The sequence below is a fragment of the Microtus oregoni genome, unplaced genomic scaffold (genome assembly GCF_018167655.1).
Source record: "Microtus oregoni isolate MIOR12 unplaced genomic scaffold, Mior012 000001F_ref0000356, whole genome shotgun sequence".
NCBI lineage: Eukaryota > Metazoa > Chordata > Mammalia > Rodentia > Cricetidae > Microtus > Microtus oregoni.
The window spans coordinates 56,593,948-56,620,080 of NW_024543060.1; the positions used below are offsets into that span (position 1 = coordinate 56,593,948).

The window sequence follows — 26,133 nt, forward strand, 5'->3', positions numbered from 1 at the left end:
AAAAAAAGCACCGCCCAATCCTCTGAAGGACTGATCCTGTAAATCTTCCGGAAATAGCTTCTTCTGTGTTTCTATTCATTGCCATAAAAACAGCCATTATACATACTTTGCTAACTTAGTGTGGCTGGATTTTTGATTATGTGGATCGGTAGATATAGCTTAATTAAACTTATAAGAAAACAGCAGCTGTGTGGAGGCTAGTGTGAGAAATCCTGAACAGAGAGCCCTTAACACTCAGGAAGTGTGCAGGAGAAAGAAATCCTGAACGGAGAGCCCCTAACACTCAGGAAGTATGTGGGAGAATGGCCCCCAGAGAAGTCAGAAACCCAAAGGCCAGAAACCTGCACCTATCTGGCATCCCATGAGAGCAGGAGGGTGGAGGAGGTGATAATTTAAGAGTCCTGAGAATAAGAAATTTTCATCAGCATTTAAATGGGTCCAGTGCAATGCCCGGGCTCTTTATAAGAAAGAAGCAGGGAGTCCTGAGTAAGAGAAAGGTAAAGAGCAAGGCCTTGGGAAAGAGGTAGGAGGTGACAGAGAGGGAAGCAGGGAGGAGCAGGGCAGGAGTGCAGGTGACTTCTAAAGTTAGAAGAGACAAGGCAAAGATTCTCTCCTGGAACCACACAAGCCTTCTAACCCGGAGAGGCGTGGGATGATGTCGCGCTAAGCCATCAGCTTTGGGCTCATTTGTAACAACAACTGGGACTGGGGATCTCATAATCCAGAAGAGCAGGGTGGCACAAGCCACTCTGCCATCATTCAGAGTGAGGAGCCCCTGCTGAGCAGCAGGTACTTAAGCAGTGAGTCCTTCCTGCTGGGGGGATTAGAGAGGCTGGGAGAAGGGTACAGGGAGATGAGGATGGGGGTCACGGGGAAGGGGCAAGGGGAGGTGGATGGGGGGCTGCTTTGTAGAGCCCACACTTGAGCCTGGTATTCCAAAGGGGCTTCTGGGAACAACAGGAAGAAAGGTTACGCTGGAAGGCACAGAACAGGAAGAAACCTTCCCTGGAAGGCACAGAGCAGGGTCAAAGGACAGATGGTCCAGACCCTTGTTATCGGTTCTTTTCCCAGGACCCAAAATGATGGATTAAAATTTCCCACATCCTAGTAGTTCTTGGAGTTAGTGAAACAACAACAAAATACTGTAATTTTTTATGTCATTTTTATAACAATTGAATTAACATGAGAAAGTCTTCTAAAAGTTTAAATACAGAGATGTAGACTTGACCAGAATTCGCTCTCTACACAGAACATGCCCCAGCAAGAGTAAATGTGACTCTCTTCCAGACAGGCAGGTTAACCAGTGAGGAACAAAAGAGCAGTAAGTGTCAATCACAGTGAAAAGACCTCCATTAATATTTGCAAATTAGACATTTACTACAATGTTTCCAGAATTTCCTATGACCAGGGGAAGCCGGTGGAATGCAATAGACTAACTCTAGTAGAAACAACAGCACTACATGTAAGTTTATTTTGTGAGCTTTTTGCTTGTTTGTTTTTTGTTTTGTTTTGTTTTTGCAGTGATTGGAGGACCAAGGAATGCCACAAGGACACATCATCAGACAGACCTCATGTAAGAGATTTATGGGGTCGGGGGGAGAAATACAAAAGCCTGCCTCTGAGTGAGGATGGAAAGTAAAGGGGGGCCACCAAGCCTAGCGCTTTATAAAGAGTATGGCGTCTGTGCATAGGGAGAACACACTAGTCGAGGTGACAGTGGAAATGTGTTGAATTTGAGGCTAGCTCTAATATGGCCACTGTCATTGAGTCACTGAAGGCAGGTTGTGGGGGGCACACACCTGATTCTGGAATGTGGGTGGTTCCCAATTTACCAACACCAAGGGCTCAATGGGATGATGACAGAGGGACTTCAAGATGCTGCCACTCTTTGTTTGGATCTGATTGTCAGTACCCAGGATCTTGAATAACTCTGAATGGCTCTAATTTAGCTTGGGTTTGACCAAGAGGCAGCCACCCTGTTGTGGAATGATCATTTTGGACACTGTGAAGATATGTCTTTGCCAAGGCAACTTCTGATTGGTTTAATGAAAGAGCCGACTGACTGGTAGCTAGGTAGGTGGTATAGGTGGGACAGCCAGACACAGAAGGAGAAGGGTGGTGTCTCCGAAGTTCCAAACAGACAGAGAGAAGCAAGATGAACATGTCATGTTGAAAAAAATTACCCCCACGTGGCAGAGGGTAGATAAAAATTGTGAGCTAATTTAAAATGTGAGAGTTAGCTAGTAATAAGCCTGAGCTATTGGTCAAGCATTTATAATATTAAGTCTCTGTGTGGTTATTTACAAATGACTGGTAGGACGGAAAAGTCTGCCTATATCATCCTGATAACAAATTTCTTTGAGTCTTCTATTTGGGGAAATGGAAGGGAACAGAATGGCCTGGCTGCTTATTCTCACTACTCAAATTCACCACCAGTAGTTCCCTGGGCCTCGCTCATGGAGTTCGTATCCTTTCATGGTGACATTCTTCATTCAGGTGCCTTCGGTGACATTTGTTTTTCTTTTATCTTCCAGTGAATTTACTGCTTTTCGGACTGTTCATACTCACTGCAGAAGAGTCCAGAGGAGTACCTCTTCTCCATTGGCTTGCTCCTAAAAGAATGGTCTGGCACTTCCCAAGAGGAACCCAACGTGATCTCAGTAGGCCTTAAGTCCTGGGATGCTGCTTCAAGCTCTGGGAGCCAACATCCCTCACAAGAAGAGCTGGGCATATGGCAAGCCGCTTCACTTCTCTCATTCCTCATGTTTCTGTCTAAGCCCAGAAAGGTCACCTCAGACTGACTGCACTCAAAAGGGGTTCTCTGAGTCACTTTATCTGTCCTCAGAGCTCTCTCATGAGGCCCTGGGTGAATATTCTGGCTTTCATCATCTTCTACTGGAATACTTGGGACGTTATCCAAGAACAGAGGGGAAGGACAGCGGAAGGACTTCAGAGATGTGGGAGGGTCTTCTGCAAAATACAAGCTGGGCTCTGCGCTCTCCAGAGCGTTCAGGACCTGATTAGCAAGGAAGCAAACATGGAGGGAAGCTTGAGCAACACTCCCTTTGACATTTTCCTCTCTACCTAGTGAAGAGTATTCTCTCGTTTTCATTTAGGAAACTAAATAAATAAAATAAAAAATAAAGTAAGTGCAAACACTAAATTTTGAGTTAGAAAGGATATTAGATATTGGAGAAGCCCCTTTATTTCAAGGGCCACATAAAGTGACTTGAGGGACAACATAAAAGAAAGTAGAGTCTATGAAGACAGCTGCCGCAGGCATGAACTGGCCGCCCCCTCATTCTGTGCTGCTTTGTGAGTTTTCCACCACAGAAAGTAGACGATGATCATGGGGCACAGCAAGTTCTCAAATGCCAGGATCAACAAGGGGAGCTTTCTAAAACTACAGATCTCTTGTCTGTAATCAAGAGACAGTCATAAAAATAATAAAGTATTGGGGACCCCAGGTATTTAAGCACCTTCACACAGGATTGGGACATGCAGTCAGATCTGAACTGATGACCTAATAACGGAGCATTTGCCAAGTGGTATGTTTGGAAGTATTTCATCTCCACAAACGACGTTATTCTGGTTGTATAGGTAAAGCTGAGGATCAAGAGAAAATCCATACAACTCTCTAGAAAGGTGAAGCTTTGCAGCTGTACCTTCAACCTCCTGGATCCCAACTTGGTCCTCCAACACCACCGATGGATCCTTGCTCAAATAGGATTCAATGCTGAGAGTCATGTCAGGCCTCCTCTATGTCTCCCTGAATCCCAGGCCAGTGGTCTTTCACTGTGATTAGACCAACTCCTGTTGTGATCTCCCCCAGCTCTACAGTAGACTAAACCCAACTCCAAGAACAGAGTGAGTGCCCCTCCATCTCCTGGAAGCGTCTGCGGTGTTAACCACACCAGCTCTCTTTACCTTGGCTCACTCCGTGATGCTGGACTGCCCGAAGTCTTATGGCTAAGGATGATGATGACTGCCTCTTTCAAGGATGTCCTCCCATTCATACTGCTGCCTACACCTAATCTGCAGCTAAGCTGTCCCCTTCAGCAAGGACCTCTTGATTGCCACAGACTGGTGACCTCACTCTATTCTGACCCCACCCTTCCCAGTCATCCTAGGATTGTGACTGTCATCATGCCTGTCTATAGGGTCAAAGTACCATATCTATTGATCTGACTTCTTTGCTTGGCAAGTTTGGAACAGGAACCATGTCTTGATCACTACGTATCCCCCAAATACACATCCCAAATGGGCACTGAATTAGTACTGACTTATAAATGAATGGATTACATCTATGACAAATGTATACATTTTTAAAACAATAAAAACAAATCTGCGCTTTCTAATGAATCAGATAGCTTAATAGGTGTTGAATAAAATATCCCCTTCAAACTATTTCCCATTAGATATCAATTTATTTTTGATTTATTGTTAGGGACGGTGGTTGGAGGGTGCTGACCAGAGCATATGAAGGTTGGGGGACAATGCTTTCTTTCCATGAGTTCCAGGAATCAAACTCAGGGCACCAAGCTTGCATGGCAAACATTGTTTTGACTACTAAGCTACTTTGCTGTCTCCATATTCAATATTTTTATAATAATCAGGATCTACCTAGCAATGACTTTTACAGGGGTAGCAATAGTGTGAGGTGTTCATTTTAAACTGGAAAGTTTAACTATTAGGCTAGAATTCTCTGTGCGGGGGGCTGAATTTGTCTCAGTAGTTAATAATTCACTTAGATGTACAATTTATCTAACTTAGATTTTCTATAGCTCATTTTTTAGCAAAACCTTGCATATCTTACCTCATCCATTGTAGGTCTTAACTTGGCCCGAGTTGCCGCACACTGGCCTGCCAGAAAGAAGAGCCTGGCTGAGAAGTTCCGAGGACAGGGCTGTATTTTCCTGTCTAGAAAGGAGAGGCACGAATCGAGGCCCCTCTTCTCCATCAGTTCCACGAGGAGATCCCGCTAGGAAGAGGAGAAGATGAACTTACTTCTTGGAAGGCAGCTCATTGGCAAGCGGGTGCTGGAGGGAGAGCGGTTCTTACCAGCTGGACATGCTTGGGGTCGTCCAGCACCACTTTACAGCCTGTCAGAACTTCCATGATCACCTGGGAGGAACACACACAAAGTCAGCCATGGAGGTGAGAACAGATACAACATGAGTTTAAACTGTTTAACACGGCAATGGATGTCATTCAAATTAATGCTCTTGTATCTTATTGCTTTATAAATTATGGAAAGTTAATGCATTGGTAATGAGTAACAGAAAACTCAATATGTATAAAAGTTAAAACTCCTAAAATGTTTGCTCTAAGCCAGAGGTTCTCAACCTTCCTAAGGTTGAGACCCTTTAATACAGTTCCTCATGTTGTGTTGACTTCCCCAACTGTAAAATTATTTTGTTGCTACTTCACAACTGTAATTTTGCTACTATTATGAATCATAATGTAAATATCTGATATGCAGGATGTCTGATATGAAATCCCTGTAAAAAGGTCGTTAATGTCCAGGGGGGTTGCAACCCACAGGTTAAAAACCACTCTAGGGATTTAGTATTGCCTTGGCAGCGAATTCTTTTCCATTGTGAACCAGTAGGTGACACTCACAATTCCAAAGCTGTAGACATCGGTTTTCACGGAAAGTCTTCCCTGCCTGATGTATTCTTCTGGCATGTACCACAGATGCTTCCTGCCACTGCCGGTCGTATTTATGGTAGAAGTGTGATGTTCAAGGTGGGGTCGGAAGTGCGCCATGGCAAAATCTGTTAGTCTGGGTTGGAACTGATCGTCCAAAAGTATGTTTGTACTAAAAGTGTGATCAAAGACAAACAGGAGAAGATGTCACCGAGGCATTTAGTGAAATACAGTGTGGCTGATTAATTCAGAACACTGATAACATGAAGCCAAACATAAATATTCATGAATGAGTGGGCATTCTAAAGGTTTTCTTAAAGTGTAAACATGGGCTGGAGACATGGCTCAGCAGTTAGGAGCCCTGACTGCTCTTCCAGAAGACCTGGGTTCAATTCCCAGCACCCACGTCGTGCCTCACAACTGTCTACTGTCTATAACTTCAATTCTAGGGGACCCAACATCCTCACACTGACATACATGTAGGCAAAACACAAATGCACATAAAATTAAGTTAAAAATTACAGTATAAACAAAAATTTATATGAAGCCTAAAATAAAAACCTGACCCATAAACAGTGTCTATTTCGGATTTTGAAACATGCATGGAATCTGTATCAACAGGACGAACCTACATCAAGCACCGCAGCTCGCTTGTGCTCTTCCCCATGAGACCATTGGTTTGGCTTTAAGTAGCTAGTAATGGAATTGTTATGTGCAGAGGGTTGTGTTGTGGAGGGCTAGACTCACTAGAGACCCTACTCTAGAGTCTTGGGGCATCTTTGGTAGCCCCTACTTTAATGGTAGTCCCACCTCACTGTTCCATCTCTCCGGGTCTCCTTCTGGTTTTGGGACATGAACAATTGCAGGAGCAAAGGCAGTGTGCAGAAAGTCAGCTCAGGGAGCCATCACATAAAAAACAATCATGTCACAGCTTGCATGGGAGTAAGTGTTGGTGTGTTTTATGCTTCAAAACCCTGCCATAGGAACCACAGGAAAAGAGAAGCCAAAAGGGACTTGCATTTCACACAGCAGGGTCCCTTTTCCTGGTTCTGAGACCTTCAGTTCTGTGCTCTTGCATTTGAGGCAAGGAGAACAGATAACACTGTAGTTCTGCTCTGGGAAGATGAACTCCATTGGCTGCCTGGAGTGGCCAGATACAGGGTAGCAAGGATGGGGGCTGAAGATGAACTCCATTGGCTGCCTGGAGTGGCCAGATACAGGGTAACAAGGATGGGGACTGAAGATGAACTCCATTGGCTCCCTGGAGTGGCCAGATACAGGGTAGCAAGGATGGGGGCTGAAGATGAACTCCATTGGCTGCCTGGAGTGGCCAGATACAGGGTAGCAAGGATGGGGGCTGAAGATGAACTCCATTGGCTCCCTGGAGTGGCCAGATACAGGGTAGCAAGGATGGGGACTGAAGATGAACTCCATTGGCTCCCTGGAGTGGCCAGATACAGGGTAACAAGGATGGGGACTGAAGATGAACTCCATTGGCTGCCTGGAGTGGCCAGATACAGGGTAGCAAGGATGGGGGCTGAAGATGAACTCCATTGGCTGCCTGGAGTGGCCAGATACAGGGTAGCAAGGATGGGGACTGAAGATGAACTCCATTGGCTGCCTGGAGTGGCTTGATACAGGGTAGCAAGGATGGGGGCTGAAGATGAACTCCATTGGCTGCCTGGAGTGGCCAGATACAGGGTAACAAGGATGGGGACTGGTAATCTGTCCTCAGAGAGCAGGACTATGAACAAGTGACCTTTTGCTTCAGTTTTCCTTTCAGTTGTCCTGAAGCTGCAACATTTTCTACTTATCTAACTCATCCAAATGTCAAGAGATAGAGATTGTGGTACTGTGCACTGTTATTAGATGTCTTCGCAGTCAGTGGGTAAGAGGCTCTTAAGCCTGGACAAACACCGACTCTTACAAATGTCCCAAAGGTCTCTGCTGTCCCAGAACCAATACATAAACAGGTGGGGCTAGTTCTGAATTGAGAGCCTCTAGAGAAAGAGACAAAGCCATGTTGGGATTCATTCCTATATCAAGTATCTGAGCACATTAGTTCAATGTCATAACTAAGGTCTGAATCCAGACTTTGTCAACAGATAAAATAAAGGGCCACCCAAGGTTCTTTTAATCTAAACAGCACATAGGAACCCAGGTTCCTTTAAGGATAAAAAGAGTTTTAAACTTGACTTTTACCACCACAGAGTAGAAAAAAAAACCTGTAAAGTACAAAGAGCCAAGCTTATGCCATGTCTGTTTGGTATGATCTTTTCATCTGTGGGGGAATAAGCCAAGGTCTGTGTCCCTAAGATTTGTCAATGAGCATAGTCCTTAAGTTTCTCCTTGCTTGTCTTTTCTCAGGTATCCAGCGGCTGCCAGAGTGAGCCTATGTGTTACATGACCCAAGTCTGTGCCATCCCTTGCCCATTCTTTCCTTTTCTCACTCAGAGGACAGCGTTGAGTGTCCTGCCATTCCTCTGAAACTGCACAGCAGACAAGCATCAGGTCCTACCTTCTCTCCAGCACTGCGTAGGAAAACGCAATTAAATCCCCCGAAGGTGCACACTTCACTTTCTCAAATCTGAGGCTCCTGGACCAGCCCTGATGCTTTTAGAATTTGGGGAAATATGAAAGCAGAAGTTTCCCAGCTGGGCAGGAGATGAAGAGGGGCAAAAACAGTCTCCATCTCTCACAGCAGGGCTCATGGGAGGCAGGGAAGGGCAGAGAGTGAAGTGTGGCTCCTCTTGGGCAAAAGCTGCTAAGTTTGAATATGATAGAGACCAACCAGCAAGAGGGAAGGGTAGAAACTCCCTGCCCTATGCCAAGTAAATCCCTGGCACAGGCCCATACACAGGGACCCTCCGGCGTGTCTGAAGGTGACCTGTGGCTCATTGCAATTCTAAAATGCAGACTGCTAGATAGAGATTTAAGATGCTGAAGCAACATGAGATACATGAACCTATACTACATGTAGCACACCGTGCCCGAGAAAGCTCACTGTATGCAAATAAGCTAAACAACCCATTCCACATGACATAAAAGCCCTACTCTGCATGGCAGTCATTAGAGCTACTGACCTTTCCCCTGTCCCAGCCTGCTTCCTCTCTTGAAATTAAGTCTTTTTCTCATACACTGTCTTTACTGTTACCCACATGTCTCTGTCCGGTTCCTTGTTCCCAGACATAAGGCAGTGAAACCCCTCCAGAAAAGCCCAACAAACCCTAATATCCACCATCATCAAGAGTTACTGCCCTTCCGGTTTCGTCTACTCTGGGAGCCGCTTCTGCATGCCCTCGTACAGAGGAAGTCCGAGTGTCGCATACAGTTCTCGAGAAGGCATGACATCCTGATCAATATGTTAGGGCCTTGAGACTGCCAAAGCTGAAACTGAATCTAAGCAGCACATAGGAACTCCTATGTATGAACGTGTGTGTGTGTGTGTGTGTGTGTGTGTGTGTGTGTGTGTGGTGGTAGGGGACTCGGGGGGTACAGTAAGAACAATAAACCCATAATCTAAGCCATTTACTTGCCCGGCTGCAAAGCAAGTAGAAGCTGACAGCAACTGGTGAGTCACATGGCCGCCAAAGGTAGGCAGAGGTGAGCTGGGCAACCACAAACCCTGTTACCGAATAAGCCCCTTGAGGACACGGGGTCAGCGGGAGGTCACCAGGCAGGCAGGATTATTGGAGGACGCCGCACTTACATACTGAATAATGACTTCTGGTGGAAAGGCACGTTCTTACCGGCAGACCTTAGTGTAGCGCATAAATTCTGAACCGAGTGATTTATTTGGTTCTAAAGAAAGGTTAACAGGAGCTGAGAGAGAGAAATGTTCGGTTTTAGCAAAGCAGGGATTGCAAAAAGCCCTTCGACAATCAATTTCTCCCCTGATTCTTTCTCATGCTTCAGCTTTAAATGGAAACTTCAAACATAAAGTGCCTTCAGCCATCACGCAGGTCAACAGAGGAAGTTTATTCTGCAGGGTGAGAATGGACTGGCAAAACCAGACTCATGAGAGCTAAAACGGCAGCAGCGCAATCGAAAGGGCAGTGTGCAGGTAAGGGTGGCCACTCAAGAGGCGGGCAGTGGAGCAGGTGTGGTCCACATACCCTGCCTCGTGTCTATGGCACCTTTTCCTGCTCTTCGCAGGTATTTGAGGCCAGCGTGACTTCAGAGAATTCTAATAGAAGAATCCCTGACTGAGGACATGGGACAATTCTTTACAGGTGGTGAATTTGTACCAATTAGAGGTGATGACTTAATATCTGTACTAAGAAAAGTTTCCATGACACTTTTTTTTTTTTTTTGAAAGACCGGCTCCCCCAAATAACACTACTTTAGAGCGAGAACCAGCTTTCTCGGTTCATCAGTAAGTAACCTCGTTTAGTTGAAACTGTTAGGCCTTAAAAACAAAGATGATATATAGATTAAAATGCAGGATTTGAATTTTCGTTAAAGACATTACATATATTTATTTATTTTTAAATATTTATTTATTTATTATGTATACAATATTCTGTCTGTGTGTATGCCTGTAGGCCAGAAGAGGGCATCAGATCTCATTACAGATGGTTGTGAGCCACCATGTGGTTGCTGGGAATTGAACTCAGGACCTTTGGAAGCGCAGGCAATGCTCTTAACCTCTGAGCCATCTCTCCAGCTCCCTCATTACATATATTTAAAGGGGCTTACTTTAGCCCCAGTCAAGTGTCTGGCAACCCTCAGGAAAGCCAGGGATTCTACCCATTTGGTCTCAGACAAAAAGACCCAACAGCTTCTTGAGGATATCTTAAGATCAAAGCGTTAGTCAACCAAGGACTGCCCACATTCCTGAAACAGGCTCTCCCTGCCTCCGCATCCAATGACTCAGTGCCTGCAGCCCCACAATGCCTTCACCATTTTGCTTATGTGCATGCACCATATTCTTTACAAAGCTCTCCACCGTGGTCTAGTCTCTCTTTTTTCCATGCCCACTCAAAGGCAGTCATTTTGTGCCCCTCCCCATCTCCACAATAAATCTCTTGTGTGAGGTCTGTGGTGTGGTGTGATTTCTGTAGGATTCCTTGGGCCCTGATTGCATAGAGACTCTTTCACCACAAAACCCTTCACAAAGGACGTGTACTGTCCATGTCATGGCAGTTACAACCCCAAGATCCCCTCCTCAGATGTGGCAGAACCCAGTTTTCCCAGACTCACTGTTTTCTGGGAGAGCTGTAGGCTCTCACAAGACTCTGCACACAAGAGCAAGTACGGCTTCCAACTTAAGAATGGTACAAGGGCCAAACTGTGTTTCCCTACCAGCGGCGCCCGTTAGTTAACAGGTTTCAGAACAGAGTCAAGGAGAAGACAGGAGTGCGCCTGGCCATGGTGGTAGCTCAGTCTCGTAATCTGCCTGACTAGCAGCCGGAAAGCTTCTTCATTTACACAGAACTCAGTGAGCATGTTGTTCCAAAATACAGATCATCTTTGTTTCCGGACACTGTTTAACTTCTTCTCTTGCACATCTGGGGCCATAAGTTTAATCACCACTGCTAAACTGCGTTAAAGAGTTATCTTTTACAATCGCTTTCCTTCAACTTTAGTCTTCATTAATAAACACTTATCTTTTACAGCCATTTTGACTCATCAACCCCATAACCCAATTTTTAAGACCCTAGAAGCACACGATAGCTGGTTCTCAGGTTGCCAGCTTCCGTGGCTTCGAGGACGCTAGACAGAAAGCAAATCTGTGAGCCAGCCGGGCAGACTGCCATGCCCCGAGCAGTGTATTAGTAACTCTTAGAGCTCAGAGTGCTGGCCGCCAAATAGGCCCAAGAAAATCTTTAGGCCAAAGTTGCCGCAATTATCATTCCATTTCTGGCACAACTGAATGTTTATATTTTATCTTCATAGAATTTGTTTATACGTCTAATCCTGGCAATCTTTTGCTCCTTGGTTACAGAACTGCACTGGTTCTTCATGAGCTAACCTTTCTAAAAGAGGGAGGTCCTAACACCTCATTTTAAAATCATCTTTCTACACCATTCTTTTCTCATCAGTAGAAGTTCCTGTGTAGGCCAGAGGTGACCAGCTAACCTAACTGTGTCGCTGTACACGTCACGTAATTGCTTGAGTGCACAGCAGAAAGAAGCTTGTACTCTCATCTGCGGCCAACTCCACTAGTCCACTGTCTCTTGATGACCTTTTCAAGTTTATTTTGTTTCAATTCTTGTTCCTGAGGAGCAGATGATTTAAGAATATCTCGGAGCCTCGGAAAGAGATCTCTGGCTTCTTTATGTGTGCCGCAACCTCCAAGAAATAAGGAAGACCTTCAGGCATAAGGCTATCTCCCTCAAAGTGGCAGGGGTAGGATGCTCAGGACTGTCCCGAGGAAGCTTCGAAGGCATGCTCCTTGGAGGGGCATAAATGATCCATAAGAAATTTCCCATCAATCCAATATCCCCAAATTGTACAAATATTAAAATTCCCCAAGTATGCAACACTTGGAGATCAAAACCAAAAGTGGCCCAGTGGCCACCATGTGACTTAGCTTTGCTGGATCTCTGTCAAGCAGCTGTGCCGGCTTTATGATGTTTGCCGTTCCGTCAGATATGGCTGCTCTATTTCCCCATGGCATTGTAGAGTCCTCTGTGTCTGCATTGCATTTGTGCAGGTCTTAGAAAGAGAATGGAAGTTTGTTCGTGTGTGAGTCTTGGCATCCTGCACCAAGACCCAGGGCTGGATCTCTAACTGTGCAACTTTAGGGCTTGAGCTGAACTACCCGGGGCCTCAGTTTCCATGTAGATAAAGAGATCTGATGATGCTTCTGAGTAAGATAATGCCAGCTGACTTACAGATAAAGAAGACCTCCAACTGCACCGTGAATGATGTGTGCTGTCCATTGTCCATTCCATTCGTCACCATTATCTCAAAATCCTAAGAAATGCAGTTGAAATTCCGGAGCGGTAAGAGGCTACCATTGGAGAGATGCTTGGAAGCAAGTAGCAGGCATAGAGGCAGGAGCAGGAAGTTGAGAGATGGCATCTCCATCCCAAACTCAAAGCAGAGAGAGCAAACGAGAAGGAGTGTAAAGTGATACTGTCTCAAAACCCATCCCCGGTGAAACACTTCCTCCAGCAGAAATATCCGCAAACAACATCACAAGCTGGGCACCTCAAAATGCATAACAGTGATAGAACACCCAAGACTGGGGAGTATTGCGCATTAAATGATTTGGTACGTGGTACCTAAAGACAATGTTGGCAACAAGAATTGTTAAGAGAAATTTTGATTTTCGTAAAGTGAAGTCTTCTAACGGATGGGTGGAAATATCAAGGTTGTCACTTTCAGACACTTTTACAAGATTTAAAAACAGCTTCATTTCCCAAAGGAAAATGTGAGTCCTTTGCCAAGGCTGCAGACCACACTCCGGATTCTTTCTTTAGATCCTTTCCGTCTCAACTCCCACCATCTGGTAGTGAGTTTTGTATTTATAACATCCTCTTAAAGAGTTCAAATTACTAAGATATTTTTGGGCTAAATGATGAACCACCAGACTTGCTGAAAATACCTTAGAAATGTGGGCTTTGCTTCCTCCTGTGGCTGTTCCTCAGCTATCCGCTAGACACTGTCCTTCTTAGAAAGACGCTGTCTCTGCCGGCACAGCCAGGTTGGCAGTGTAGATGTACGGACCTAAGCTCTCTCCCAAAACAGGCCACCTGCTGCTGTCCCTTCAAGAATCTAACATCAACATCTCTCAATTCCTGTGTCTGCTGATGAAGCCAACTGGTCCCTGGCCATCCCAGGTCTTTAAATTCCCTAACAAGAGCATGGTTATTGGGAATACACAGACGTGGAAGCACACCTCCCCTTTTGCATCTATAGCCACGTGACAGGCAAATTACAGACCTTTCTTAGCCCCAACTTTTCTTTTGTTGGCCAGAGGTGACAATGGTCACACCTGCCCTTAGGTGTGTGGAGGATTATCAAGTGTTTCTATGGGAGCTCATACGAGATCTAACGTCCTTGACGCTGACTGGACGCCATGATCCTCCTGCAGTCTATCCACCATCCTTCATGGATAACTAATTACCAATGCCATAGGACAAACTTGTTGTGCAATATTAGTTAAAGATGTGTTACATTCTTTGATGCTGTGGAATATTTGTGCAAAGATGTGTTGCATTTGTTTAACTCTGTGAAGCTGTGTTACTTTGCCTGCCTAAAACACCTGATTCGTCTAATAAAGAGCTGAACTGTCAATAGTTAACTAGGCAGGAGAGGGATAGGAGGGGCGGGCAGGCAGAGACAATAAATAGAAAAGAGAACAAGAAGAGTTAGGAGTGAGAAAAGGAGGAGAAAGGGATGCCAGGAACCAGCCACACAGCCAGCCATGGAGTAAGAAGGAAAGAAAGGGATATAGATAGAAAAAGATAAAATTCCAGAGGCAGAAGGTAAATGGGATAATTTAAGAAAAGCTGACTAGAAACGAGCCAAGCTACGGCCAAGCATTCCTAAGTAGGAATAAGTCTCTGTGTATTTATTTGGGAGCTGGGTAGTGGGCTCCCAAAGAGAAAAATAGCAAAGAATAAGAAACCAACTACACAAACTGTATATAACTGTCTCGGGATAAACTTTGTGCTGTGCCCTCCGAAGGCTCCTCCTCTTATTTTTATCCGGATCCTCTATGCGCCACCAGAATCACTTCTGCTATAAAGCTTCCGCTGGATCTCTCCGAAGCCCAATGCTTCTGAGTTCCTACTGGAGCCTACAATATATCATGTGGTACTTAATGGAGTCCACCTTGTGCTGTTTACACAATCATAGTGCTGAGCCCATGGAAGACACCAAACATTTGTTTATCTAATCATTTTCTGGAGAGGATTTGAAATCCTCAAGTAGTTTTAGATTACTGAGCATGGGAATGACAAATACATGGCCCAAATGCTGTCCTTCATATTGCTGACAGACATCATTAATTGAGTTCCAAAAGCATTCAGCCACGATGCTTTTTCCACCCTGTACTTGGAAAGTCATTGCTAATCAATCAAAGATAAAATGTGAGATAAAACTGACTTGCCATGGTTGCTATAGCACACTGCTTCTTTGACTTATTATTTGGAAAAGAGCTAAATAGTAAAGCCAGGACTAAAACTTAGCCCTCCCATTTCCCTGTTGGGTGCTGTTCTGGTTTACAACAACTGACTGGAAAAAAAAAAAAAAACCCTTTCATTTAACTTTATGATCAGAAATTTAAAATCTGTTGATTACAAGGAGAAAAAATATGAACCGTTCCCTCTGTCTTTTTGTTTTCTTTCTTTTACTATGTGTGTGTGTGTGCTCTGTGTGTGTGTGTTATGTGTGTGAGAGTGTACATGCACACTCACATACGTGTAAGAACCTAAAGGCTCAGTCACAAGATTTTAAGTTCAATGTAAAAAAGTTTCTGATGGGGCTGGAGAGATGGCTTAGCAGTTAAGAGCATTGCGTGCTCTTCCAAAGGACCTGAGTTCGATTCCCAGCCACCACATAGTGGCTCACAACCATTTGTAATGAGATCTGATGCCCTCTTCTGGCCTACAGGCGTACACACAGACAGAATATTGTATACATAATAAATAAATAAATATTTTTATAAAAAAGTAAAAAAAAAAGTTTCTGATCCTCAGAGGCCCTCTCGGGGAGTTCACGGCCCTCCTGGAAAGTCAGAGTCCACGGTGAGTCAGATGGAAGCACATAGGGCGCCGAAGCCTTGAGTCTCACATGGGTGGAGTATATGTTATATATAGAGTGAGACAGAGATGTACACACACACACACACACACACACACACACACACACACACAATGATAGCTTCTCCCAGGCTGTAGGCCCCTTCCCATTTAGTAACTCACTTTGTCCTTAGAACCTTTGTAGGCAGTGTACTGGTATCCTGGCCAGTTCCAGAGAGCAAGAAGACAAGGCATTAGGGGACTAAGGAACTGTCCTAAAGTCACAATACTAGAAAGGGGTGGAAGAGGTATGTGATCTAAAAGGACACGCTCTTAACCAGGGACAAGAGGCGGAAGCAATGAGATCAGTGAGTGGCTGTGAAAAGGGGAAGAGCATGGGAAAGCACAGGAGAGCTTGTAGAAACGGGCATTCAGAACTGTCCCTGAGGGTGGCTCTGTGGCGGGCAGTGGGACAGAGGTATCCTTCTTTTGTTATATGTGTGGCAGTTCTTTGCTTTGACCCCTGAGCAAATCTACTACCTCTACCAAGAATATTCTCACCGATACTTTCAATCAGTCTGTGTCAAAAACACACTTCCTCTAGGGTTTGGCCTGGCTTTCTCTAACTCAGCCAGCCACACACTGGGTATTAATATGACATACTTTTTGTATTTGAGCTATCTCTTTAATCAGCTGAACTTTATGGGAAAAGATGTCTCCCCACTATGGGCTCCATTATTTTTTACACACAACAAACATGTAACAAAAAAAGGACTGGACTCCCAAGGAGTTCAGTCAACGCATAGTAAGATGGAAGTTATTCTTTCCAAAGCAGAGCTTGTTTGCAGACAATGAACTGACGACAGAAGTATGTGGAAGGGGGATGAGCAAGAATTCTGACGGTCCTTTACATCACTCAACTCTGCCCCGGCCACGCCCAGCACTTCTGGACCAAGCCTCCAGGGAGTCCGCATTGGATGAGTGTACGCTCTCCTCAACACCAAGATACCTTATGTCATTTAACCCTAAGAAACAAAACTATTGCTCTAATATTAGCTGATGTAGGGGGTCTAATATCTATTTATTGGTTAATTAATAAAGAAACTGCTTGACCTGATAGGTCAGAACATAGGTAGGCGGAGTAAACAGAACAGAATGCTGGGAAGAAGGGAAGTTAGGCAATCGCCATGCTTCTCCTCTCTGAGACAGACGGGATGAAGCTCCAGCCCAAGATGGACGTACACTAGAATCTTCCTGGTAAGCCACCACCTCATAGTGCTACACAGATTATTAGATATGGGTTAAAGCAAGATGTGAGAGTTAGCCAGTAAGAGACTAGAGTTAATGGGCCAAGCAGTGTTTATATGAATACAGTTTGTGTGTTGTTATTTCAGGGCATAAGCTAGCCAAGCGGCCGGGAGCCAGGTGGCAGGAACGCAGCCTGTTGCTCCTTCTACAATTAGCCTTTTTCAGAAAGAAAAACTGAGGCTTAGAGAATTTATGAGTCCCCTTGGGTCACAGTTTAAGAGGGAGTTCTGGTTCCTAAGGTCTTCTGATTTAAACTCGGGAAGCTTGAGCTGGGAGGTGGCAGGACAGAGGAAGAATGAAAAGCATTCCTGGCTCTCCTTTTCAGAGCTCCCTCAGGCTGACACCACCTGGGTAGCTGAGCCCTGTGTGCCCATCCCTGCCGCCCAGCTCTCAGACATGCTCTTGTTCCCTATCGTGGAGGGTTAGCTGATGCTGCACAGCTCCCCATCTGGAACTGTGCAGGGTAGAAGGGAGATGCTGCACTCAAGTTACAGCCCAGCTCCAGGCCAGGCCACAGTGCAGCGCCTGCGTGCCCTGCCTGATTTTCAGATGTCTTGAAAAGTCATCACTGTGGGAGTCAGCCATGATAAGCTAAGCATGGGCAGGTCAACCAAAGGAAGTTCTTTACTTCCAACCATTACCACCTGCCAGAGTAGGACTCTGGCCATTGATAAATTTAAATGGAGGCCTGAGTCTCAGTAGCTTACCCTGTACAATATCTGGTTGCAGGAAGAACCACAAGCTGAGATTACCCAACCTCCACCCAAGAACAGACCATTCAGAGGAAATTCCTAATATTCCGCTGTAGATAGAACACACTCACCGGGACACCCCTAGACAAATGTCAGCCAATCAGGGGTCCTGAACCTCAGAAACACCTCACCCCCATCTTTACTACTATAAAACCGTATTCTAATTGAGCTCGGAACTCTCCGTTTATTCCAATAAGTTGGACATGCGGAGAGACCGAGTTTGCAAACTTGCTTAAAATAAAGGCTCTTTGCTTTTACATATGGGACTCGGCCTCCTTGTTGGTTTTGGGGGGACTTCGCAGATTTGGGCATAACAGTCACAGCTTCAGCAATTTTTCCATGACATCAGGACTGCAACAGCAACAGTAGACTGAGGACCTCTCCACCTGCTCACTTTGGCCTTCCTCCTTTTCTCTTCCTGCATACTTGATTCCTACTCTGGTATTTGGAGCCTACACATGCTGGGCAAGTACTCTATGCCTTAGCTCTATCTCTAGCCTTCTTTTTAGTTTTTCCAGACACAGGGTCTCATTAAGTTGCCCAGACTGTCCCACAGTGTGGGGAGGTGCTGGATAGTCACCTCCTAGCCACCTCAGGGTGGGCCAGCATCTGCTGCGCTCCCCACCCTGATACTACCTTTGCCACAGTTAATGGCTGCCCTTGTTCCTCTCGCCCATCAAGAACTTCTTCTTTCCTATCTGTTTTTCAAACTGGCTTTCAGGAAAGGGACAGAGGAGCTGAACCACAACAGGGAACCATCTGTTAATGTTGTACCACGTGAGGTTTAAAATAAGCTAGTGCTTACTTAAAACCAGAGGAAGAAAGTAGGTGAAGAAAGTATACAGCAAGAGTCTAAACACTGCTCTCGCTCAGTAAAAACACTATTTGAATATCATTGTATTCATTTGTGGTTATAATCTGGATAAAGAGATGGTTTCTCAGCCTTGTGGAATGTACCCTGCTGGTGATTCCGCTGACCCCTGTAGCCATCACTGGCCCCGTGTCTGGGTCCTGTGAGGGACTTTGATTTTGCTCAGGCTCTGAGAAGCTGCTGTTCCACACTACGGCAGGAACAGGCATCTCTTGGCCATTCTCCAGCTCCCCCAGGACTGAGGAGGAATTTAGAGTTGTTTCATGTTCATTTCTCCAGAAAAGGAAGCCGTCCACTCCACTTCTGTTCGTGTTAAAAGTACACTAAAACCCTTCAAGATACCAAGGAAAGGGTCCAGAAGAGGCAGCAGCCTTCAAACTCAGCTGACCCAGGCATTCAGCAAAAGTGTGGCCAGGGCTTTCAGGATGAGTTCAACATAGGGGCACGAGGAGAAAGGCTTCAAGGGATTTTGCTGCAGGTGACCACTCTGAACGTTTGTGTGTGTGTGTGTGTGTGTGTGTGTGTGTGTGCGCGCGCGTGCGCGCGCGTGTGTGTGTAACTAGAGACGGACGGAAGATAGAACATAAATACTGCCTCTAATTTTCTCATGTCTCAAATGTAGCACTCCACGTTGCTTGTCACTTGGCTCGTCACAGACTGACGGGGAAGCAGGACACTAGTGACTTAAAAACCAAAGCCTCGGTTTGCTCCACTACTGTTGTCTTCCTGGGAATCCCTGTATAAGTCATGGATCCTTTTGCTAGACTTCAGTTTAAGGGGGGAGATGGGAAGATTAAATATGCATTCAATTTCACATCTGGCTATCCAGTACAATAAAATACACAGTTATTCAACAGTAATTCACAAAGATAACATAAAGTCTCCCCTTGGCGAACACATGTTCATTGAGAAAAAACGTTAAGAATTTCAATACTGAGGTGAGACTTCTCATTACACTCACGTACATTCCAGGAAGAGTATTGACCGAAGAGGACAGGATTTTTGAGTCATTCACCTGTGGCGCTGAAAGGGGGCTCACAGGGAACCTCAGACTCCCACATCATTTACCTGGAAATATTGCCACAAATGACTGAGCACGGCTGAGTGTTGTGTAAGTATCGGATGGCTTTGGAGGTTCCTATTAGCACACTGATTCGAACGTGCCAGGAAAGTGGGGCCGTATTATCCTAGAGAGAGAGAGAGAGAGAGAGAGAGAGAGAGAGAGAGAGAGAGAGGAGAGAGAGAGAGAGGTTGGTTTGGTTGCATATTCTTACTGCAAATTACCTATATATCCACTATGTGGGTGCACGCTACATAGCGGGAGACGGCAAGGTGGAGTGGGAGGTGAATTATTTCAGTTTGCTACAACCAAGTTCTAATCCCAAATGGGTTTTCCTCTACGCATGTAGAGCAGTGTCTCTCAACCTCTGGGTCACAACCCCCACAGGGCTCACACATCAGATACCCCGCATATCAGACAGTGACATGATTCATAACAGTAGTGAAATTACAGTTGTGAAGTAGCAATGAAATAATTGTAAAGTTGGGGGTCACCACAGCATAAGGAACTTCATTAAAGGGCGGCAGCATTAGGAAGGTTGAGAACCACTGGTCTAGGGAAATACCTAACAATTTTTAACTTTAGTTAAACTGTAACCAGTAGGCTGAGAGCACAGCTCAGGGGTAAAATCCTTGCTTAGCATGCATAAGACCCTGTGCCCACCTAAATACCACATGCTAAGAGAAGTGGAGACACATTATAAACTCGCTTGTTTATGTGACAATATTACACAGAACCCAGTGACTCCTGTGTTCAGGCAACCTTTGAGAGGGTCTCTGCTTCATTCCTGAATATCCCCAATGTGTGAGCTCACCCCACCTCTCGGCTCCCTCCAGGGCCAACAGCTCCCCTTTACCCCAGGTAGCCCTGACTTACAGCACACTGCAGTCTGTCGAAAAGCGTCCCGTTGCTCATATATGGATGAACCAGGCAAAGCTTCTCCATCTCAGTGAAATATGCAGCCAGCTCTAGTATGTGAGGATGACGGAACCTTGAACCAGAAATTTTGAAGCTGTCAAATACATCACTCAAATAGAAGGTGAATGAGACTAACTAGGAACGATGGGAAACAGTTGTAAAGTGAGACTAAGTTAGGCCAAGAGACAAGAATTGCATTGGCAGTTCCAACAAGTGCTAGTTCTACCCCCCTTTGATTGACTGTCGGCATGCAAATAAAAATAATATACTAAAATAAAAATATTAAAATTTAAGGAAGCATTGATTTCTTAAGGTGTGAGATATGGAGAACTTCATACAGAAAGGAAAACACGATTACATATTCACTTTGAGGAGGCCTAACTTAACACTCATGCAGCCAAGGCAAGCTGCAGACTAACAGTACTAGGACTAGGCCTGTAAGCAGTAACCAGGAAAAACCACAGACTGTTCCCTGCGGGGGACCAATCAGAACTGAGACAAACAAGTACTAGGCGCTCCAGAACTGTAAGAAGAGCTCACCTAACTTGTATATGGTTGCCCATTTCTTGGCAGCAAGCCAGTACCAACCCCTGTTTGACAAGACTCCGGCTGCTCCATTCCTGCCCAGCAGGAGTTGAACCCCCTTCTGATGCTGGAATTCCCCCACTCACCCCCATTCTTTAGTCCTTAAAACCCTGCCAGAGCTGAGCTCAATGCTATCCCTAATCCAACCACTGTGTTGAAAGGACAGAGAGTCAACTTGAGCCTGCGATAAAGGCTCTTTGCTTTTGCATACAAACTTGGACTCTGGTGGTCACTGGGGGCCCAGTGACGCAGGCATAACAACGTATTTTAACTGATACAAAATTGTGTCTCCTCTTTATTTTGTTAAGTAAATAATTATGACGCGATTGAGACCTATCAGTTTCAGTAATCACAAAAACACAGGATTAGCGAAGTTTGTCTTATCCACCCACTAATGGAGCATTCCTACCTCAGGTGCCCTGTTAAACCCTGGTTACAAGCAGGAAAAGGATAGTCATGTCTTTCCAAAGCTTGTATTGTTATCTAAAATCCACACAATAGTAGCTGGAAGTATAAAATTACGACACTGACTTTAAATCACAGATTTCTACATTGGCATAATATATATATTTCTTAGCTCCTATCCTAATCAATTAACCAATTAACCAAAATAAGCTCTAATCCTTTGACGTCATTGGTTTATGAAGATCATAAACGCACTCCAGGTGTGACGGCTAATCCTCATTGTTGACTTGATTAATTAGAATCACATGACAAAACACCGCATGTGGGCGGCACCATCTCCTGGACGAGAGTCCAGAAACGAATAAAAAGGGCAAGGCAAGCCAACCACAAGAACCTCGTCTTCCTTCTTCTAGACTCTAGGCTCTGTAAGACCAGGTACCTCACAATCTTACCACGTGACTTCCTGCCGTGATGGACTGTGCTCTCAAACCATGAGCCAGAACAAACCTTGGCTTCCTTAAGTCTTTTTGGTCAGGTGTCTTGTCATAGCAGCAACTAAAGTATTAACACACCAGATAACTGCAAAATACACAGACTGTGAGCTCCACTTAATATGCTGAGTGCCTGCTATGTTTTGGACATATTTGGGAACATTAAAATAAATGAAGCTGTAAAAAAAATGCTCTACTTATAAAGATCTATAATTTGCTTCTTTTGTAGCAAATTTCCTACAAGCACAAATATACTCTCTTAAATACACATGCATAGATTTATATAGTATATATATTTATCTGGTATATCTCTCTTGCCTCAAACACACCAGAATGTCTGTGTGTGTATACATCTGTGGTTTGGGAGGTCCTTCTGTCTCTGTGTTGTTTTCATTGGTTAATGAATAAAGAACCTGCCTTAGACTGTTGATAGGGCAGAACTTAGGTAGGTAGGGAAACTAAATGGCATGCTGGGAGAAAGGAGGCAGAGTCGGAGGAGACACCATGGATCCACCAGAGACAGATGCTAGGAATTTTACCCCGTAAGCCACTGCCATGTGGCAATACACAGATTAATAGAAATGGGTTAAATTAAGATGTAAGAGTTAGCCAATAAGAAGTTAGAGCTAATGGGCCAAGCAGTGATTTAATTAATACAATATCTGTGGTTATTTTAGGGATAAACTAGCCGGGCAGCCAGGATGAACAAGTGGCCCCTCCTTGCAACAGTGTTCATCTGTACCTATAAACATATACACAAACACATGGAAAGACTTTATTTTAAAACATGTCAAAAATAAGATCCCTACACTTATTATTATGACTCAGATTGCACAATAGAAAACAGTGGTATAGTAATAAATTGAGGAGGTATGTTGAGCTGCTTAATCAGATAATCTGTGCCACTGCCTGGCTGCTTCTCCTCCAACCTAAAATAATGCAGAGATAAACGTCATTTGGAAAGCAGAGGACAGGAGATATCATAGAAGCAAGGCAGTCCCTGATTCTCCGTTCTCTTGTGAGCACAACAGAAATGACAACTTGCTTATTTTTAATATTTATTTTATTTTATGCATATGGTTTTGCCTGCAAGTATGTCTATCCACCACTTATGTGTCTGATGCCTGTCGAGGCCAGAAGAGGGAATCAGATCCCCTTGAACTGGAATAGAATCTGTCACCATAGATGATTGTGAATTGACATGTGGGTTCGGAGAATCAAACCTGGGTCCTCTGCAAGAGCACTCAGTGCTCTTAACTGCTGAGCCACCTCTCTAGACCCACAATTTGCCTATTTTTAAATGTTACTGATCAAGCAGAAAAAAAAAAAACTGGATAGATCAGATGTTAGTGAGGAAGGAATACGGAAAGGCACTAGGGGTGGAACTGCCTCTTCCGAGCCTACAAACTCATGCCACCAATAATTTCCCTAGCAGCTAACTTTTTTTTTAAAGTACTCTCTGTCTGTTTTATTTATTATGTATCCAATATTCTGTCTGTGTGTATGTCTGCAGGCCAGAAGAGGGCACCAGACCTCATTACAGATGGTTGTGAGCCACCGTGTGGTTGCTGGGAAGTGAACTCAGGACCTTTGGAAGAGCAGGCAATGCTCTTAACTGCTGAGCCATCTCTCCAGCCCCCACAACTAACTTTGAAGTTCATAGAATTTTAAGTTAGATAGATCAAGATCAGCATATCTGATACTAACTGAAATCAGTTCAGAAAATGTTTCTAAATGGTCACCGTTGGCAGAACATCACAAGTCTCCATGGTGAGACACAGCAGGCAGACTTGAAGGACACACAAACTTGGGCTTGCATTCCTGTCTTTATGACAACTGTGCAAATGTAGTCAGGTTGTTTCAACTCTCTGAGAAGGTGTCTACAACTATATTCAGGAATTAAGACATCTGCCTCTTGCCAGGTGTGGTTGCCTACACCTTTAATCCCAGGAGAAATTTAAACTCAGGAGGCAGAGGCAGGCAATCTCGGAGTTCCATCCCAGTCTGGTCTACAGAGTCAGCTCCAAGACAGCCAAGGGTACGGAAGAGAAACTCTGTTTCAAAAACCAAAACCAAAACCAAGCAAACACACAAACAAAAAGGGATCTAATGGGGAACTCTGAAACACAGCCTGCTACAATACAGAGAGGACCAAGGTGAGTGACCAGATACCCAAGGGGACACCCCTCTCTCTAGGCTCTCTGCCTCAGCTTCTCTAGCCAGCCAGCAGGGAGTTTCCAGCAGGTAGGTTGCCCCAATACCCACCCCATCCATCAGATCCTTTAAACTAGAAACCCCACCCTGCCCCAAACTCCCCTATCCTCCTGCAACCTCAGTGGAACTCTGAAACACAGCTTGCTACAATGCAGAGAGGATCAAGAGGTGAGTGACCAGCCACCAGGCAAGACACCTCACTCCCTAGGCCCTCCATAGTGGGGCAAAACCCTTGGCCCCTCCCCCACCTGCCTAGGCTTCTATAGCCAGACAGCAGGTGAGTTTCCTGCAGGTAGGCTGCTCCAACACCCCAATCTCACTCATTGGATCCTGAAAGCTACAAATCCTACTCCACCTCCAAGCCTTCCAACCCCACCCCTATCCCTCAACCTCAGAGGAATGCTGAGACACAGGCTGCATCCACACAGAGAGGACCAAGAGAGGAACTAACGCACAAGCTTTAGATTCGAATTAGAAAGGAAGAAGCCAACCTTTAGTTATTTGCAGTTGATATGATACTGTACATAAGTGACCTTCCAGGGAAGAGAGAAAACATCCAAATTAACAAGATCAGAAATGAAAAAGAGGATATAACAACAGACATAGAGGAAATCCAGAGAATCATTAGGTCATACTACAAAAACGTACTCCACAAAATTGGAAAATGTAAAAGAAATGGACAACTTTCTGGATAGATACCATATACCAAAATTAAATCAAGACCAAGTGAGCAATTTAAATAGACCTATAAACTGCAAGGAAATAGAAGCTGTCATCAAAAGCCTCCCAACCAAAAAAATAACCCAGGGCCAGATGGTTTCAATGCAGAATTCTACCAGAACATCCAAGAAGAGCTAATACCTATAGTCCTCAAAGTGTTCCACACAATAGAAACAGAAAGGACACTGTCAAACAGTTACCCTGAGACCAAAACCATACAAAAACTCAACCAGGAAAGAGAATTACAGAACAATCTCACTCATGAACATAGATGCAAAAATACTCTATAAAATACTGGCAAACTAAATTCAAGAAAACATCAAAAAAAAATTATCCACCAGCTTCACCCCAGAGATGCAGGGATGGTTCAACACACAAAAATCTATCAATGTAATCCACCATATAAATAAACTGAAAGAAAAACCTATATAATCATCTCATTAGATGCTGAAACACCCTTTTTGACCTTTCATGATAAAGGTCTTGGAGAGAGCAGAGATACAAGGAACATATCTAAATATAATAAAAGCAATATACAGCCAGCCTACAACCAACATTAATTTAAATGGAGAGAAACATAAAACAATTCCACTAAAATCAGGAACAAGACAAGGCTGTCCACTCTCATCATATCAATTCAACATAGTTCCTGAAGTTCTGGCTACAGCAATAAGAAAACAAAAGGAGATCAAGGGGATTCAAATTAGAAAGGAAGAAGAGTCAATCTTTGGTTACTTGCAGATGACATAATACTGTACATAAATGACCTCCAAAACTCTACCAGAGAACTCCTATAGCAGATAAATACCTTCAGTGATGTGGTAGGATACAGATCAACTCAAAAGAAAAAAAATCAGTAGCCCTCTCATATACAAATGATAAATAAGCTGAGAGAGAAATCAGAGAAGCATCACCTTTCACAATAGCCACAAATAACATAAAACATATTGGGGTAACACTAATCAAAGAAATGAATGACCTATTTGACAAGAACTTTAAGTCTTTGAAGAAAGAAACTGAAGAAAAAATCAGAAAATGGAAAGATCTCCCATGTTCTTGGATAGGCAGAATCAACATAATGAAAATGGCAATCCTAGCAAAAGCAATCTACAGATGCAATGCAATCCCCATCAAATTACTAACATAATTCTTCACAGACCTTGAAAGAATAATAATCAACTTCATATGAAAAAACAAAAACCCAAGATAAACAAAACGCTCCTGTACAATAAAGAAACTTCTGTAGGCATCACCATCCCTGACATCAAGCTCTATTACAGAGCTGCAGTAATAAAAACAGCTTGGTATTGGCATAAAAACAGAGAATTCGACCAATGGAATCGAATTGAAGACCAGGTATTAATCCACACATCCACGAACACCTGATTTTGACAAAGAAGATAAAATTATACAATGGAAAAAAAAAGAAAGCATCTTCAACAAATGGTGGTGGCATAACTGGAAG

The 26,133-nt window shown here is 44.3% G+C and overlaps 1 protein-coding gene across 1 annotated transcript in view; it reads right to left on the minus strand.

Moving 5' to 3' along the window:
• Window positions 1-1,153: 1,153 nt before the first annotated feature.
• The window catches only part of Irak3 (interleukin 1 receptor associated kinase 3), a 58,837-nt gene continuing 33,857 nt past the window's right edge, over window positions 1,154-26,133 (minus strand). Inside the window, exons 7-12 of the mRNA XM_041673266.1 lie at window positions 20,212-20,326; window positions 19,344-19,462; window positions 5,623-5,821; window positions 5,062-5,124; window positions 4,817-4,981; window positions 1,154-3,016 (exon numbers count right to left, since the gene is read on the minus strand). Of these exons, the coding sequence (XP_041529200.1) occupies window positions 2,540-3,016; window positions 4,817-4,981; window positions 5,062-5,124; window positions 5,623-5,821; window positions 19,344-19,462; window positions 20,212-20,326 (1,138 nt within the window). The 3' untranslated portion in view covers window positions 1,154-2,539. The remainder of the gene's footprint in view (window positions 3,017-4,816; window positions 4,982-5,061; window positions 5,125-5,622; window positions 5,822-19,343; window positions 19,463-20,211; window positions 20,327-26,133) is intronic.